General features: G+C 40.9%; 2 protein-coding genes and 1 non-coding gene across 6 annotated transcripts in view; 1 reads left to right on the top strand and 2 right to left on the bottom strand.

Moving 5' to 3' along the window:
- The window catches only part of ccdc85cb (coiled-coil domain containing 85C, b), a 46,668-nt gene extending 33,369 nt beyond the window's left edge, over window positions 1-13,299 (bottom strand). For 3 of the 4 annotated variants that reach the window (XM_023430182.2, XM_023430181.2, XM_023430180.2), the window contains exon 1: window positions 11,799-13,298. In XM_023430182.2, the coding sequence (XP_023285950.1) occupies window positions 11,799-12,513 (715 nt within the window). In that variant the 5' untranslated portion in view covers window positions 12,514-13,298. Of the gene's footprint in view, window positions 1-11,798 lie in introns of all 4 variants that reach the window. The other variant, XM_023430179.2, reaches the window with a different exon arrangement.
- A 716-nt stretch (window positions 13,300-14,015) lies between these two features.
- On the bottom strand, window positions 14,016-19,028 carry LOC111672518 (cholesterol 24-hydroxylase). The gene is made up of 15 exons (XM_023429955.2): window positions 18,790-19,028; window positions 18,582-18,659; window positions 17,921-18,002; window positions 17,694-17,767; window positions 17,353-17,439; window positions 17,058-17,196; window positions 16,785-16,895; window positions 16,537-16,699; window positions 16,070-16,135; window positions 15,603-15,675; window positions 15,437-15,521; window positions 15,083-15,193; window positions 14,790-14,878; window positions 14,623-14,689; window positions 14,016-14,543 (listed from the first exon to the last, which is right to left on the bottom strand). The coding sequence occupies exons 1-15, from the start codon at window positions 18,936-18,938 to the stop codon at window positions 14,394-14,396; spliced, it is 1,524 nt and encodes a 507-aa protein (XP_023285723.1). The 5' UTR covers window positions 18,939-19,028; the 3' UTR covers window positions 14,016-14,393.
- Window positions 19,029-19,102: 74 nt separating this feature from the next.
- Window positions 19,103-19,175, top strand: trnat-ugu (transfer RNA threonine (anticodon UGU)). The gene has a single exon. It is a non-coding gene; the product is annotated as a tRNA-Thr (tRNA).
- The last annotated feature ends 173 nt before the right edge of the window (window positions 19,176-19,348 follow it).

Consider the following 19,348-nt stretch of genomic DNA (forward strand, 5'->3'; position numbering starts at 1 on the left):
ACAATTTGCGTGTCTCTGTGTGGGTATGTGTTTAGTTGTGTGTCACACAAATGATTTTAAGCCAACATAATGTCCTATCAAATGATCTAAGCATGATTGTGTGTGTGTGTTTCAGTGTGGAGTCAGTTAGAAGCATCCAAATGTTTCCCAACTAAAACTTATACTTAAACATATTTCCAGTGAAAACTGTGTGTAAATCCACATCTTGTATGTAGCATGGGGACAGTCTGTGACGCAAATGTCAGTGTTTGATAAACACCACAGACATCAGAGAAGTTGTCTAATCAGCTGATCTGAATCAACCATTTGTCCCCAACTGCACTAAGAGGTTGCCACAGTGATTTGAATTGCTTAGTTTCTGCTGAGTGGGAAATGGATTCAGCTGAGACACACCTCTCAAACTCAGGCTTACCAGTAAAAGATCATAACTGCTATCACCTAAAGCTTTATATTTTCTGAGAGCGCAGTGATATAAAATATTTGTCTATGGTGTGAAAAACGTGACATGTGCAGCGATTTAAAAAATAAATAAATAAAAAGCCCTGCTTCCTGTTTTCTTCCTGATTTTCTGCTCTCACTTTACATTGGGCTGAATGAGGCAGTTGGATGGTACTCTCGCCACTTTGCTACGCTTTGGTAGTCAGACTGTGTGAAAGAAGACAAATTTTCCTACGTTCTGGGAAAAAATTATGTGTAAAAAGTGAAATTTGTGGCCGTAAGGATGAGTTAAACAGATATTTTTCAGACCAGTTGAAGAGCTTCTCCCCTCTCTGTGTGTGATGTCATCCACTCCAGCCTCTGAACATTCCACACATTCATTGGGGAAATATTGCAAGACATTGAATATTTCAGGAAATATGAGACATATCTCATAAAAAAGTAATACCTGGCATGTCCCAATCGAGCCGCATGTTTTGAGGTTTGAGTGAAGTTTCTACGAAAAAGTAGTATGAATCCTACAGTGAATAAACAATCATTTTTACACTTAAAGACTTACATTTTCAAAGCCATAATTTATAGCATTTTAAAAAGGTGTAGCAAATGAAAGTCTAAGCCTGCAACTTTTGATTTCACTGGCTAAAATGACAACTGTCACATTTACTCAGCCAGAGCTAATTTACTTCTGAGTTGATGAAAGAACAAAAAACTGATTTTTAGCTGGTAGCTAAGTAGTTGTCGAGCATAAATGAGCTTTTGAGCACAGCACATTATTGTTTCAAGCTATGGTTTGAAACCTCCAGGATTCGGGGATATGAGGCAGCTTGGTGCTTGGTAAAGCATTAGTCCAAGTAAAGTGTTAACCAACCTTTGTTTCCTTGCAAGCTGATGCTGATTCAAAATGTGCTGATGCTGAATTCTCCCAAAAACACAGCAGCAGCAGCAGAGGAGTAAAGCAGTGTGAGATCAGACCTAAAAGAGGCCACAGCACTGAGAGAAAGAGAGGAGAAACGGGCTGGCTATAATTGGCTGTCAGAAGTGTCATCTCCTCTCAGCGTGTGAGTGAGAAGAGTTTGAAATATGCTGCGTGATGCCCCTCTGAAGATGAATAACTGGCTCCAATTGGCTCATCTGACACCGAACCAACTCTATAAGAAGCCATGATGTCCATCCTGACAGAAACTGACTGCAACAGAAACAGGAGAGGGTATCATCTCTTCCTGTAACCTCCACCAAGACACTTTAAAACCAAACTCCCTCCATCCCTACTTTCAATCCCACATCTATCAACCTCCGCTACATCCTCTTTTAAGATCCAGCGCTACGGCCAACCAGAGCCGAGCGGCCCGTGTGTAATCTGACATTATCTGCACATCTGCTGAACCCAGAGCTAACGCTGATGGAGTTAAAAGAGGATCGGAGGGAGACCGAGAGTTTTGGATAATCATGTGGACATCCCTGATGGTTGTTCCACGAACATTAATACCAGCACAAATATCCTCCAATACCATGAATATCAAATACATGCAAACAGATGAAAAGATAAAATGCTTTTGTACGTGTACCTCTCTCCCGCTCGTCTATCGAGGCTACCAGTCGTTGATTTAGTCTGACAAACTCCTTTTCCGTGAGCCTGCATTTTCATATAATACAGTAATCAGCCTCCACGTAAGCACTTTATGATTGTCACAGCCGCATCACCCGAATCTGACGCTCTGCACTTGGCAGAGTTCAAATAAATAATGACTTTGATCGGCCTTTATAATCTGAGATCAAGTCTAGTTAAGTGGGGTGGTCTTAATAGATTTTTGATTGAATTTCAAGAGACATATTATTATCGCTGAGTATTTGTCATGAGCAGCACAACTAGGGCACAGGGAAAGATAGTGGAATCATTTTTGAATAAATATTTAATGCAGAGGGAACATTGATGATGTATTCATAGCACTCACTGTTCAAAGGGGGTCTCTGACCTTCCCCATGTGAGTCACCTACTTTTTTATCTGTCACATTTCTTCTTTATATTTTATCTAAGGAGGCACAAGGCAGAAAGGTTTTGGACCCAATGGGCAACATGATGGGACTGAAGGTTATAACATTTCTAACTACGTTTAGAATTATTTATGTTACTGCCGTGGCTGTTCTAGTGTGTGGCTTCATTATCCCTCTTGATTTAGATCACCATCACAGCTCTAACAAAAGCATCATCAGTTTTCTAAAACGTTAACACAATTTTCAAGTTTTACCATTTAATACTGAATGCAGTTAGCCGATCTCTCACTTGGGGCTATATTCAGTATGATTCGGTTTAGCTCATTTCCTATCAATACATTCGGAGAATCTAAGGATTGGTAAACAAGACAAAGAGTCTACAACCGTGCTAGTGGCCATGTGAGGCTGTACATAGACACAGTGGTGCTTTAAAAAGGGATCCTTTATTGTTAGCCCCCCACCAAGTCTTCTGAAATTTCAGAGACAGAGAAGAAACTACTCTCCACTGTCTTTGTAACACCATGTGGGCAACAATAGGCTACACTGACAGATGGGCACAGTCGCATTAGTGTGGGCAATAATGGAGAGGGAGGAGGAGAGCTGGAATGCCTCAGTTTGTAACCTCATCCACTGTAAAAGAAGAATTCAAAATACAACTCATATGTTCCCCAATTAGTTAATTCTTTACATATTTAGCAAAACAAGAAAGGGTCCCATTTTTGCATTCCTAGACATAATCCCCTTTGATTGATCGCTCATCATGCAAATGTTTCAATTACTGCTTCTTTCCAGGCCCGAAGTAACAAGAATAAGTCAAGATAAATGTCTGTTTCAAGGCCCATCCCATACCAAAACAGAAACATGTTTTCCCCAGGCACACAGTCCAGTCTTGGCACTTAAAACCAGCTTGCAAAGAGGAAATTAGCCTCCAGAATAGCAGAGCAAGGTTACCTGAAACCATCCCAAAAAAACTTCCTGAGAATGGAGCAACAGCATCGAGACTGTACAATTCATTCCAGATGCTTCGGTCGAAGCTTCACATAATCTCATCCATCTCGAGGGCCTGCCGCCAGATTCACATTTTCTGCAGGCGTTCCAGAGTTACAATTATGACTGTGACGTTGTTATCATCTCAGCAACAAATCAAGTGTTTCAATATTTGTTTATCGGAACAGCACAGCAGATTGTCCTGTCTGCTAAATCATTTGCATAAATTCATAAGACAAGAGACATGTCCCTCAATTTATAAACTAATGAGTCATTCCATTTGGGACCAACCAAAAGCGACCCCATGGCAACATTTTGAGCACCCGAGCGACAGAGAAAAAACAATCTGTAACTGTTAAACTACAAGTTGGATTGAGGTGACGGCACTATCTAAATGCAAGAAAGGTGAAGACATCTGCTGACTCCAGTCTCCAATGTCACAGCAACTAAAAGCAAAGAGCTGACAGGCAGAAAATCCAGATGAACACCTTGTTCCTCCCAGGCCTCGAAAGGAGCTGATGAAGAGGTGTTCTGTCTAGGAGTTGCTGACTTTTGGCAACGTGGGACCATTCCACTGTCGAAGGTCATGAGGTGTGTTGCATAGACAAAACTGAACTGCTGATAGTGAGTTTATGGAGCAGCTCCAGATGGGGTTTTTGTAACTGAACCCAGTTACTCTTTTGAATCCCCTCCCGTGTCTGTCCTTTGCATCTTAATCAGCTGTTTAGATCTCATCCCATCTGATATACGGCACAGATCAATAAGGGTTTTGCCAGGGGTGCAGTGCCTCTCAATAAAATTAACTTTAGTCAGTTAAGGACAAGCTGACGATGGGGTAGAGAACGAGCAAAGGATATGTCTTTGCTAGAACCTCATACACTGTAGGCAAGCTACGTTGAGAAGCCATTCTTTCAGGGATTATTTAAAACGAGTCTAGTCCACTTTGCTTACCTTCAACCACAATAGATGTGTGTATTTTTAAGAGGGATATTCGCAACAGTAACATAACAAATAAGTCTAATCTGTCAGTCTATATCAGATGTGGAAGAGCCAGAAAACAAAATATCAAGAAATGACAAGATTCTTCTTTCTTTTTTTCTTTAAAGCTGCTATAATCATTATTTTTAAGTGTGTTACAAGTGTTATGTGAACCAACAGAATCGTATCACCTGACTCCTCAGCTCTACATAGGTTTTTGTACCTTTAGCGTCATTGTTTATTGTTTTTAATGGCATGCAACTTTACTGTTTTGGTTCATTCTCACCACTCTCATTAGCATTATTTTCAATTACAGCAGGGACCTGGTTTCAGCAATATGTCTCTGATAAACAGCTTGTATACGGTCTGCCTACCACCAAATAGTTAATGGATAGACTTAAGAACTAACTGGTGAACACAGTAGAACATTTAGCAACTGAAGAGCAAGATATTTTCCTTTAGGAGTTGGTGGAGAGCAAATACAGGACTAAAAGAATACTAAGTTGTGGTGTTGTATTCACGAGGAGGACAGAAACACAATTCCAATTACATGCTAATGTTGCTCGTATCTGCTGGATGTGAAAAAAATAACCATCACTTTCACCCTAACCACTTTATAAGAGGTTTATAACTTGTTGAACTGCCCCAAGTGGAAGGTAGCATTTAGTATATACTGTGATTAGTTAAATAAGTGGTTAACCAAATAAGCAAAAAACAGCTATGTGATAACAAGCTAATTAGTGGCAAGAGTATTAACTTGCTGGTGAAGTTGTCAGGCTATAAAAATGTCAGGTACAATTTTCTGCTTCTTTAAATAACCCATGCTCAAATAAGGTTTCAAAATCTGAAGGTAAAGCTGTTTATTTTTATACCTTATAAGTGAAAATGAGTATGCAACTCCGACCACACCCTTTTTGTTTCTAATGCGTGAGTTAGTTCGAAGCAACACACACACACACACACACACACACACAGAGCTGACCTCACTCTGGCTGGCATCATTCTGCACGGGTCAACCGGCATGGAGGCCGGCCATGCCCAAACCTATCCCCATCCCCCTATCCTTTACTTCCCTCCGCTTCAGTAACTCTGAGGCTAAGCATGGGCGCCGTCCACTCGCCCCACTGATCATTGCTGTTGCCTAGGCAACTGAGCGACCCAGCCCCTCCAGCAGCCCACTGCCCAATGAACAGAAAAGAAGGACATCCACTTACATCAGCACAGATGTAGAGAGAGACACAGGGAGCTAAAAATGCCTAAATATTTGTAAGAACATATATTGTTTGCCGGATATGACACCACAAAACAGCGGCACTTTCATACAGTCTAACAGTGGTGACCATACAGATGTAACAGCAGGTACAACTTGTTGAAAAACTTATTTTTTTTGTAAAAGGCACTGCATTAGTTCTTACAGTGAGTCCATGACTGTGTGCACAAGACTCACGCTGGCTCAATAACCTCATTCTGTCGGCTGAGTGCTGTGTTGATGGGAATGAACGGACAGCGGATCAGAAAGCAGGTTCACAGGAATCAAGAGAAAGATGGATGCAGATGGGTGGTGAGGGGAAGACTGGAGAAGTGGAGTTTGTCAGGTAAGGAAAGACAGGGAAGGTAAAAGTTAAAAAAAAAAAAAAAATGAACTAGAGACACACACACTTTTTAAAATTTTCTAACTGTCCACGCTCAATCCAACAACCAGCGATTACCAAAATGTTCATGCAGGGGCAAGGGAGTCTTCATTCCCCACATGCCATTTTCAGCAAATATAATTCTGGAAGAGCTTGTTGCAATGAGGAATACAAATACACCTATTTTGGAACATTTTGGTTTTAAATCGGAAGCAATCGGCAAGCCAAAAGACCTAAATGTCTTTGCAAACGTATAGCCCCCCCCATAACACTATTGATTTGTACAAGCATTTTCTACTACACCATCCTGCTGAGTGCGCTACCGTATAACAGAGGCCCTGAGGCCCCCTGAACTACCACTGGACAAGCTCCGGTTGACTGGCCTGACGATGGAATCAGCCAATCACCAATATAGTCAATATATTCATCCAATCACAACTTTCATTTTCCATCTTCCTGTTCCTCTTTGCAGTCTCCATTCCTGCTGTGTCACTAATAGCAGAGAGACCCACTTCCTCTTTTGTTTACCCAGGAATGTGGGACATCCTGACAGGCTGGCTTTTCATTGACAGTACACAGCTAGGAGTTCTCCTATACGCGTTTGTCTCACTCCATTATCTGCTTTATCAGCCAACCAGGACTCACAATGACAGGGTGCTGGGAAACGCAAGCCAAAGAAACAGTACTCTCAAACCCTACCTGATGCAACTCAGTCACTATAGAAAATTAATTTCAAAACATTAAAATTTCCACCAGAAGAATTTCATGAAAGAGCATTTATAGTGCCTGGTTCTTTGCCTTTGGGAGTAATTTGCAAACTACAAAAAACATTAAAAGAAATTATATGTCAGCATTTGCTTTCGGAACAGTAGTTTTTAAATAGGAAAACAACTTCTACATGTTTCAACATGACCTAATGTGATCCTGTTAATGTTTCGCAATTCTAATCATCTCAGAGCTGTATTTTCAGTTTAGTCGCCGAGAGCGGTTGTTGTGGCTTTCTTTTCAGTTTTGATCACTGGTTAACACCATGGAGGTACCGCCCTTAAGAGTAAGGTACAAATGTAACCAAAGGGAAGGTTCAAGAAATGAAGTCAGCATCTTGGAGAACAGAAACATGAATCTGAGCGTGGACAAACAGGATATCAGCTACAGAAAACATCCTATTCCTGCCTAGACTGCCGTTTATAGCCTCACAGACATGCCGCACAATGACTTGAAACCACAGCCGAGAGGAAAACACCATTGTGTTTTTGATCCTCCAATTTCCTTTGAAACGAGAAAGGAGCTCACACAGAGAGATGCCAAGGCTGACTTTGACTAGCTGGCTGTGATTGATTGATGTTTATTCTAGAAAAAAAACAAAAGTCACTGAAAACCTGACTCTTTCTTTGAAGGAATAAAAGTAACGACAAAGATTTTGCAGTGATGTAAACAAACAGGAAGTTTGATTTTTTTTTCTCATAAAAGTGACCCCAGTAGGTCTTTTAATTCAAGACTGTACTCTTGAGAATGAAATGCTTCATCTATACTTTTAAAGCTTATTGATAATTCACCTCAAATGGAATACGACCAGATGCCTTCGACACACATGAATGTGAATACTATGGCACTGACTAATTAGCGTAGCCATGATGTAACACACACACACTGGTGGGCAACTGGTAGGGCTGGTCCTACAGTTTCATTGTGAGCTTTTAGGTCACGTCACTCCCCAAGGGTAAAAGTAAAGGAAACTTAAGAGAGACAGAGTGAGACAGAGAGTAAAGCCTCTAACTCAGAAAGGATAAGAGTTCACACACACTGTAGCACCTCATATATTAGACCACACACACACACACGCACGCACGCACGCACGCACACACAAAAAGGCCAGGTGATAAAGACCCCAGTTTAACCATGCAATTTTACCACTTCTTAGTGAGTTAATTAGGTAATTTGAACATAATTTGGGCCTAAGTGGGAAGGTTTACAGTGTGACTCAGCAGAGTGACTAAACATAGGAGGGCACAATTTACTCAATAAAACGTAGGTGGCCAGTGCAAGCAGTCTCCTTTAATGTGAGGCAACACATAAATCAGATTCAAACTGATGCATTGTGCTGAAGCTCCTAATCTCCAGTGAATCACTAACCTATCTGACCGGTTTCTGAGAGCCACAGGCATCTGGATGGACTGAAAAAAAACTGAGTTAATGAGGTCTGAGAATGATCTCTCCTTTGTACTTGGCTGTAGAAGCTTGGCCACATTGTGACTATCTGTGGACTACTTGGTGCAGTTAGCAAGCTAACCTCTACCAAGTTAACCTGCCAGGACATGCTAGTGCTTTGTATGTACTTCTCCCTGGCATCTTGTTCTCAGGACTGTACTAAACTCTGTTCAATAAGGAGTTATAATGAAGAGGGGGAAAAAATTGTTACTTATCAACTGCTAACTTTGTCACTAACAGGACAATACATTTGCATTTTAAATTTGTTAAATTTGTACTCCTGTCCTATAACGGTCTGTGAACTATTCCTCTTGTGTGGAGCAGTTCATATTGCACAAAAAGTTGAATAAAAGTGGACCGGGCGACAGCTAATAATTTGCGACAGCTTACTCCATTTCGGATTCAGTGTCTCTGTTTTCTCAAAGGTTAGCACTGTCAAGGTGGCTTGCTATTCGGTCAGAGTTTATGGGAAATAAAACCCCACTGCACAGCAAGAGGTGATGAGATGCTATTCTATCCGGTCTAATGCTATAAGATGTCAGCAAAATTTTTCTCCGGCCAAGTCTGAGAAACCTTGCTCTCTGTGGTTATTGTATCTGCTGAGTTAACAATATTGTTCCTTTAAAGCCATTTGGCAGCTAAAAGGCCGGGGGAATGTGTAAGGGTTTGTTAAAGGTCAACAACATTATTGCAGAGAGGTTCTTTATCAGCTCATATGGACAATGTCAAAGCAGCACTTTTCTGTCTCACTTGGCCACTTTGTCTTGATCTCATAAGGCTCTCCTCAGTCTGTGTCGCATTATAGGGGGGCCTAATGCAGGTTCTCTATGACAGCATCATATTTCAGGCAGTCTTTGACGGGACTGGGGCTCAGACCACCAAAAATGAATGCAGACATTGAGAAGTCTGGAAATAGAAGTCACTATTATAAGTTATGAAACACAATGGTAGTTTACTCAATGTAGCCCCTGTTGCTCTGTCTTTTTATTTTGTTCAGAACAGAAGCCTTTGCTCCCCTAACGCATTACGGTACACACCCCGTCCAAGTAAACATGCATACACACACACAGCTTGTATCCCCAAAGGAATTGGACGGGTGGGGGGTGGGGGTTTGTCAGCCGTGTCAACGCACAAGAAATGCAATTAAGCAGACAGCAGGATGCCTCCGAAACGCAGCCTCCTTTGAGCTCAATATGCCCTCCAACAGTCCCCACCACTCCACCCCCAAGCTTCCCAGCCAACCCCTTCCAGCCATTCAGCCACTCCCCCAACACCACCAAGACCCATTGAGGGCCCTTTGCTGGGCTCCCTTTCATACACTCCTCTCACAGTGCCCCACTTGCCTCTAAAGAAATGGAAATGTTCCAGAGATGCATTAGCCAAAAAGATGACAAAATGTAAAATTTGACTAAAATGGTATGAAACACAAGCCTCTAGCTCAAACAATTTGGTTTTACTCTCAGGACACCAAATTCATTTCATCCTCCTCCTTTCTTCCCATCTGTGTGTGTCTGGCACCCAGACAGATGCTGTTCATTTAGCACTTGAGCGGCAATCCTCGAGCTTGTCTCCTAAATGCCCGGGGGAGCCACTGGCATTTGGACAGCATTAAATAAAGCCACTCTGCAGACCTCACACCGCGACCAGACCTGACCTCGCAACATGGTCACTTCACTCAGATTTCAAGCAGCCAATCGAGTAAATCTGGAGCTGGAGCAGAAGACTATTTTCTTACTAGTCAGGCCTGTACAAGCTAGCTTCAACCTGTGAGCAATTACATTATCTATCCACGGTTTTGAGAATTATTTATTGATACAAGTGATGAACCACTTGTTTGATCTCACTGCTCCTGGGTACAGTCATCCAACTTGTGAAATAGTAGATTGAGATCAATGTAGTATTGCTTTGTGTTTGTTTTTATCGATTGACATCTTAGGTAATGTCAGTAATAGCTCTGTTCTCTTTCCACATGGAGTTGTTTGCAATTATGTTAAACCCAGAAAGATTTGTGATGCTCAGCTTTATTTAGGACAAGATAACATCGATCTCATTAGCAATGCATTGGTTTGAAACAATGAAATAATAAACCTTCTCCCAAGTGAAGCGGGCCGTTCCCATGCTAGCGTGTTATTGTGTATCTGCGCATCATTGTCAGTGATGAACACACTGAGCCAGAGCTTCAGGGGCACACAATGTCACGCACATCTCGCAAAACAGCAGCTTAGAGAGGTGCTAGGCCACTGCAGACACAATATTGATGTTACATAATGAGAGCTAAACAGCGCCAAAAATTGTGAGTGTTATCATGAGTGTATTTGTGTGTTTTTCCGGATTAAGGGCTCCCTCGACTCTTGACTCTCTCTCTCATGCGTGCTTCCATTCTTTTGTATTTGTTACCTTCACGGTTTTCAGAGCGTACAATTCCAGGAACGAGTGATGGATAACATGTGACCTATGTGATCTGATTTGAAGCTGCTTGCTTTGAGCTCCAACATGCTGCTGCCGCCCTGTCCTTATAAAATCAGGGTAAAATAAAAAATAAAAAAAATTTTAAGTTTCAGCTAGATGAGGGATTTTTTTGCCTATGAAACAGTTTATTCCCCATACCAAACAGATCATGGCGAGTTATCAGCCCATGTGCTAGCTAAACGAGGCTTAGTGTCCTCCTGTTCCATCATGGCATTTTCATCCCAGCTTGCAGCTTTCAGCCGTGTATTTAGGTCTTAAAACAGGGACACTGATTTCTGGTCACATGCCATGCATTTCAAATGGGCCCTAAGCAGACACAAGTGCTCTTCCACAACCAACGACAACAATGATAATCAGCAAACGAGCCTGAAAAAAAAAAAAAAAAATCTATTTGCTTGAGCCCCCTGTAAAAGCTATTAAGATAAGTCCTCTTCCTTGAGGACCACGAGTGCAGTGACCTAAATCAGTGCAAATTCAAATGATGGGGTTGCGTGGGACTGAAAAGGCCACTTAAGGATGCTGTGTGAGTGTGTGTGTGTGTGTGTGTGTGTGTGTGTGTGTGTGTGTGTCTCCAATCAAGACTTTACAGTGAGATTAAGCCAAGACCCCCCATGTTAATCCTTCACAGCAATTTTGATCAGCATATGTTGTCAGTGCAATCACACTCACATGGTCACTATGCAACATAGCCTGACTGTATTATCTAAGAGCACTGAAACCAAGAAGAGGAATACAGATGTAATAGGCCACTAGTCTTGGTCAGACGGCAAGTTCAATTAGCCTACATAGAAATGTTAAATGTAACTTCAGAGGCCTCAGAGGAGCAACAACTTGTGTCCCTTGTCTGACAGCTTTTAAAAAATCAGGGGTAACTTGAAGTTATCCATTTTAGCCCATGAGATTGACTTTTAGTTACAAAGATAGAAATAAAATCAAAATGATTGTTTCACCAGTGTTAAATGAGCTATGATTTTGGAACATATCAAGCCTGATTGGTTGGACTGGATGTGCATTGTGTCGGCAACTGTGTTAAGTCTGGGTGCTGTTTATGACAGCAAGACGTGTTAAAAAGGTGGAGGCCCCATGTGTACTCACCATTAAGTCCATTTGGGATGCTCCTGTGGTGGTGCGGTGCTGACAGGTCATCCATGGACCTCCTCATGGTGGGGCCCATCTTACTGTTCTCTGAGGTCTTGTGTATGTGGTTGTGATTGTGGTGATCGGGGCTCCCAGCACTACCTGTGCTAGATGTGCTACTCCCGTCCCCAACATCCCTGACCGTGCTGGTGCCCCCATTCAGGTTGGTCAAACTGGACTGACTGTCTATGGAGCTCCTGGACCCTGCTCCATTCCTCTCCTCATCCAACATGAGGATGATCTCCTTCAGCTCAGAGTTCTCCCTCAACACAGTCTCCTGGTTGGCCTCCAGCTCCTTCAGCTTCATCATGTAGGCGCCCACCTCCTTCCACATGGCACTGGCAGTGTAGCGGCCAAAGCGCTGCCACTCTCGGGACAGCTTTTTGCCCTTCTGTCGGTCGTCGTCCAGGAAGCAGCAAAGCTCCCGGAGCTCATGGTTGTCGTCCTGCAGCTTCTGGTTAATCTCCTTCAGGTTCCTGATTTCGTGCAGGTGCACCTGCAGCCTCCGGTTGATGTCTTTCATCATGTTTCCATGCTCGATCATCAAGTTCATTTTCTCACTGTCAACCTTCCTTAATCTCCTGACCAGCTCCTCTTTGCTGGTCCGCAGCAGCTCCTCGTCCGTCAGTTGGCTCAGGTCATCCTTCTGTCCCTCGGACGGATTTTTAGCCATGACTATCTTGGCTATGAGTCTCAGTTCGTTTAAAAAGGTGGCTAAAAATTAACTCTCAAAACTCATTTAACAAACCCTCAATTGCGGAATTATGTTGAAAAATGAATACATGGTCCAAAACATCAAAGTATCGTTATGCCCTCCTTTTCAACAGGCCGATAATGAAAGGGAAACTATTAATGTGATGCTATGGCAACCCCAGCACGAACTGAATGCCCTCACTAATCTTTGATAGGAAAATCCTTTATGAATCTCGGAAACAACTGCTGGTATTCACATTCCGTCAGCAACGAAAACACATGATTTTAAAATGATTACCAGTGATTTTCAATCAGGTCCTGGTGCCTGCCGCCGAGTCCTGTCAGCACAACACACCGCGTCCCATCACAATGTGCGCCGTCTCCGCTGGACATCGCTCCATTCAAATGATGGGAAACGGAAAAACGCAACAAACTGAAATTTTGATCTTAATTCTACGCGAATATGGCGAACGGTCGAGTAAACACGACACCTATGCTATGAAAACCCACTTTTCTTTTTCTTTTTACCGGCGGTGCCCTCTTGAACGCGTCTATAGTCAGCAACGCTCCTCGGATAAGCCTCTTCTACTTAGGTGGTACGTCGGTGGACGGAGGATTCAAGCCTTTCCACCCAGCCAGCTCGGAATTAGCAGCGGACCCCCCTCCTCCTTGTCCAAACACTCGGGTTTGAAATCATTCAAGAGGATTTCGGCCAAGACGGCCAATCAAGACGTGGGAGAGGAGTGGGCAGCAGGTAGATGAAAAGTGCGGTGAAGCCTCATAAGGCACAGGCTCAGCCCTCTTAAAGGAACAGTAAGACAAGTTCAGGACCGGGAAAATATTATTCATTAAAATAAATGATAACAGAGCACTGAACGGCTTAGGACATGTTTTTTAAAATGTATAAGAAAACATATTATATTATTACATTAAAGCACATTTATTAAAACGTTTTCTAACTTATAACAGCCATTAGCTTTACATGTTAGACTTTTGTTTGCAAATGCTATTTAATAGTTTTTCTTTGTTAATCGTGTAATTGGCCCAATTAATAAAATGTTTCAAAATTTAAAAAAAAAAAAAAAAAAAACTTAAATCCCCCCACATATTGATAGAAATTTTCTATTACAACTTGATTCACCACTTAATAATCTTATTTTATTGCATAAAATGCTGACAATCTCCTGAAATTAGATAGTTTAGATGATTGACAACTTTTGAGTGTTAATTCTCTCAAAATTGTATCTTAACAGGTGCTTTTGAGATTTCTTTGCAAGGTCAGAGCGCCCCCTTGTGTACGCTGTCAGTATTGCCCCAAAACACAGAAGGCTGAGTACATAAAAATCACTGCACAGTATACTGAGCACAAAATAAAATCATTTTTTCAGGCATTGAAACCATCACCAGTATATTAAAGTGATAAACAGGATATAAATTATTTATGCATCAGTAAAAAAAAAAAAAAAGATGTGTAAGACAAAATTAAATTTGAGTGGTTTATTTTTATTTGTGTAAAAATGATATATCCAGTATTTTAGATCAGAGTTAAAAGAGGAAGAGAAATTACAGAACTAAAATGTCAGTTCCAGCAGATTAAAGTGCTAATCTACTCAAAAAGTGGCTAATTTGTTTTCCCACATCCCCATTACTGTTTGGAAACAACAATAATCACAATCATTACAAACATTCATATGAATATGAATTGTATTCAATTAAAACATTGCAGTATTTTCTTTGCAAATGATTAAAAACATTAACTGAAAAAGTAATAAAACAACCTGGCAGCATTAGAGGTTTCTGGCTGTTATTCAAAAAGCTAGTCTGGGCCAGTTGTGTCATGTTGTAATACAGTGTGGCCCTCTATTTCTTGTAATTCCTATGTCTGACGGAGCACACCACTCCACTCTTCGGCCTGAGTGAGCCAGTGTCCAGGATGTCAAAGGTCTGTCCAGGGACAAGTGTGAAATCAAACCTCTGGAGGAGCTTGGCCATCACCACTTTAGCCTCCATCTGAAAACACATCCAGTGTTTTTATATATGTCGTAAGTGTACATGTTGATTATTTATGACTGTTTTTTCCACCACCCACCTGAGCAAAGTTCTGTCCCAGGCATGAGCGTGGACCAAGGGCAAAGGGGTAGTAGCAGTAATAAGGCCTTGTTAAACAGATAAGACACAACTTCACTTAATGCCGAGCACTTCGTACTTTCATCTGGGACAATGCTCTAACACAGCAAAACTTTGAATGCAACTTACTTGGTAACATCTGGGTGAAATCTGTCTGGATCAAATGTCAGCGGGTCCCTGAAGAATCTGTCCAGTCTCCCAGTCACATAGGAGCTGAACTGAAGTTCAGAGCAATTTATTGAACATTTTGAGAGAAGGTTATTTTTTCTAAAAATGTCTTGTTTTGTTCTGTGTTTTTGAGTGACAGTGTCATTGTACTTTACGTATATAAAATAGAAACACTATAAAACCTTTCTGGGTTGGACACACAGTTTCAGACTTTAGAGGTAGCCTACAAACACATTCAAAAGTGAATGACTCACAAAACAGGTGACTCCTCCAGGTATGTGGATACCAGCAATGACCATGTCTTCATGTACCTCACGAGACGTGCCTGGAGCTGTCGGGTAAATCCTCAGTGTCTCTTTTAGCACCTTGGGTGAGGTTACAGTGTGAGGTGCACGTCTTGGGTCAATTGGTTAAAAAATAATTGAAGCACACTGAACATTTTAAAGACAAGTCCCTGTTCTCTGTATATGGTTCCATTCCTCATTAAGACTTAAAAGACTTATAGACAAACTGAGAGTTGGTGGGTAAATAAACGAATGAATGTAAATGTGCCTGAACTACACTTCTGAAATGCTGAACCATAGTCTTCCCGACGTCATGACATATACCTGTGAGAGGTAGGTCAGTTCCCCCAGGTTATCATAGCTTATGTCCTGTTTCATCCCAAGGACATCATCCACCTCTTTATTCACCCTAAAAAACAACACATTTTAAGAAACTGTCATTCAGCAGCTATATTATGAAACAGTTTTTAACTGCATTATTAGTTCTTACTTTTCTAGTATATCAGGATTTCTTGCCAGTTCCATGATGCAAAACGCAAGTTGATTAGCTGTTGTTTCTTGCCCTAAAAAGTTACAAAAGACAAAAATGAATCAGAGCATTACTTTCAAATGGAGCAACCGTGGATCAACAACACACATTAAAGTGACTGTATTCTTTATCTCTGAACCAGAAAGAAGTGAACTCGTCTGTTAAGTCCCACACTTAACAGACGAGTTCACCTAAAAACAATAACAATTCAGGACTTAAATCATACACAGATCTTTTGGTGAACACTTTCACTACAAAACTGTAGTCTATCAAACTGTGCCACCAGGCTCCTTGCAGAAAAACCTGTATACAGCTGACATTTTATTGAAATTTTGTTAATCTTACTTTGTGCTACAAAGGAAGCACAGTCTAGTCTGGTCTAGTCTTCAGTATAGTAGTTCACACACCAAAGCAGAACAGAGACTCACCCGCGATGAAGAATGTCACAAAATTGTCCAACATAAGCTCCTCATCCTCTTTAGTCATGCTTTCCTCTGGAATAACAAGACAATGGAATCAACATGTAAACTAATATTTGACTGATCTCCTTTATAGGCATCCAATTAGTACACCACATTAAGATGTGCATATTTAGGCACTAACATTCACATACTACGTGTCTCATCTATTCATATAGTGTATCCATTCGTGAACAGGTGATAATAGGTGTAATAATATGGATATGTGATGATGAATGTTTTATGCTTTATTTTGTTTGCTATATCTATTTTTATTTGCTATTTTTTCTTTGATATGCTGTTCTCAACACTCAATATTTTAAAATCTATGCTCTGTCTTGTCTAGACCGTATTGTTTGCAACTACCCTGTTACAAAACAGGATTATTTAAATGTTTTTATTTAATCTAATTAAATCTGAACTTTAGGGATGATCACCTTTGCCAGCAGTTTTGATGATCTGCGTGAGGATGTCCTTGGGGACGTCATCACCGTTCTGCATGGCAGTCTTTCTTTCATGGATCCACTGTGCTCCAGTTGTGCGCAGCAGGCGACAAGCTTCCCTCACTTCATTAATGAACGGTTTGTTCTTTGGCTTGAACTGGAAATGCAAGATTTTAAGATGTCTGACAGTTTACGAGGTTTACACAATATGAACCCCATACAAACTTGCAGTGAAGTCATACCTCAAAAAACAAGTCTCGGATATAATGCACCATTCCTTTTAGACATGTCTCGATGGCTTCGGGGAAAGGTGAACTATTCTTCAGCAGGTCTAAATCCACACCAAAAGCAACCTGAGAGTTATGAAGGAAACAGACATACATTCATATATACTAAGATAGTTACAACATGGTTGGATGAACCTTTGTGATAAGCTTGTGCTTTCTTCACATTCAAGAAAAACTTGGGTCGGGGGAACTGCAGAGGAAGCCGTACAACAAACTATGACACACTACCTTGGCAATAACATCAAGGGTAACACAGTTCACAAGATGGAGCATGTTGACCTCTGTTTTGCTATCAGCAAAATCCGAGAGTTTATCCATCAGTTTCTCTGCCCTCTCATTGAAGGTGCCCATTAGACCTCTCAAATACCTGGAAACGATAGTTTTAGACAGTGGAATAGCATAGACATGACATACCTGCAAAGCTCCACAGAAATTTTGTAATTGGACAATGTAAACGCTGTAAATAAAATAAATGTTGAGTAGATTGTCCATTCTGTCTCTTTGTGATGAGTAAATAACTCACAAGCTGCTGAACGCAGGGTCCATGATCCGGCGCTGTTTGTACCACTGCTCGTGGTCCTGTGCTGTTATCAGGCCGTTACCGAGGAACCTTTAAGAGAGGCATCAACACAATACTTTCAAACTATTAGTATATCATCACAAAACAATGATCAGTGTAGAACAGTCTAGGATGCTGCATCTTACTTGATAAAGTATGTTCAGGAATTCAATATATCGACAGTATCAAAAATTACACAATTATTATTATTGCTAAATTGTTGCTAGGCTAGTTTGACAACATGGTACATTATCTGTATTCCTGAGATGTATACGCTAAAACTCATCTGAGATTCTGATAACTACCTTTGACCGAACAGGTTGAAGAGTTTCTTGTATACAATTTTATCTTTGGGGTACTTTGGGGACATCAAGATTTCCTGAAATCACAAGCATTAAAAGAGGGAACATAGTTGGAACATTTTTTGACTTATGCGATCTATCTTTCTATCCGTGCACTTTTACACAGATTATTGTGTAATGCTTATGCAACTGATGGTTACACAAATCCCACTGTGAGGTGAGATGTTTACCTTGGTCGCCTCTGGACAGGAGACACCGAGTGTCACGTAATGCAGAAAATTTAACCTGTAAACAGGCCCATAGGTCTCGGTCCTGTAAATGACAACTTCGTTATAAATTCGATTTGCAAATACTACATTCATATTTATACATGCAAACCTGCATCCAAACTGAAGGTGCACTGTTCAGAATAACTACTGAAAAAATATACTTCATACATTACGACGAGTAGTCAAGGAATACAAACAAACAACATAAACAAAGGAAAACCGACACATCGAAAAGCTAGCTATCTATAGCCTATACAGCCTATACAGGTATTTTTTTATTTTTATTTTTTTTTCAAACTTTATTGAACATTTCAATTTTACAGTTCAACATAGGAATCTTCGTTTTTCATTTTGCATTCTTATGAATTATATAAAACATGTTCAAATTCTGTTCAAAAAGCAAGGCCATACCGACATAAAATAAAATGTATATATTTAAAAATAAATATCAGAAAAATAAAAATAAACTATGACATGTTATAAGCCTATACAGGTATGCGTTACTGCATTGGCATACTGGTGGTCACTTGGACCCCGCTGCACTTTTCAATTACTACTTAAGTGTTTAACTTATTTACCTTTGTCTACCGCATATGCGCATATGCGTGAAACTTGTGCTTACCATTCCAGAAACTTATCGTGTATAATTTCGTCGTTTTTCATTAACCTCAAAAGCGTCTTTGAATGTCCGAAGAAAAAACTAGGAGGACAGAAACAAATTGTCAGGTAGTGTCAGCACATGTGCTTTAACTGTCGAACGTTAGTTAGTTGACAAGAAAACAAGAAACATTAGCGTTAGCATAAACTAAACAACGTCCCACTTAACTTACGTTTCTCTCGGTGGCCCAGGTATGTGGTCATATTTCATATGAATGTGTTTAATATACAAGCAGTAACCAAGAAACGCGATGAAAATCAGAAAGAACAGAAACATCAGCGCTTGAGCGGTCCAGCTCAGAAGTACATGGAAAACTGCCATTTTGCTCAGACAAGTCCAACGTGATACTTGCGATTAGCTGGTCAACAGAGAAGTGTTAAACTCGTCGTTTGATGGTCCCGTACAGCAAGCAGTGTCAATACTTCCGGAATTTTATCAAAGGAGCACCTTCATATCGTTATGTTATTGTATGGGGCGGTATAACAGGCTCCATAGCTCAGTGGTTAGAGCACTGGTCTTGTAAACCAGGGGTCGCGAGTTCGATCCTCGCTGGGGCCTGTAGTGTGAAAACTTTTCCCTTTTATATTGTGGCCTCTTCTTGGTTTCACTTTTAGCATTGGGGTTGAATGTAACCATACATTTGCTTCAAATTTTCTAACAACTGATAAATTGTTCTATTGATTTAGCTGCCAGTGAACATTGTGGTGAATAACTCTGACATCAGCTCAGCA

This window comes from Seriola lalandi, unplaced genomic scaffold (assembly GCF_002814215.2).
Source record: "Seriola lalandi dorsalis isolate HSWRI2012SDOR001 ecotype SW California unplaced genomic scaffold, Sedor1 jcf7180002054901, whole genome shotgun sequence".
NCBI classification, from domain to species: Eukaryota; Metazoa; Chordata; class Actinopteri; order Carangiformes; family Carangidae; genus Seriola; species Seriola lalandi.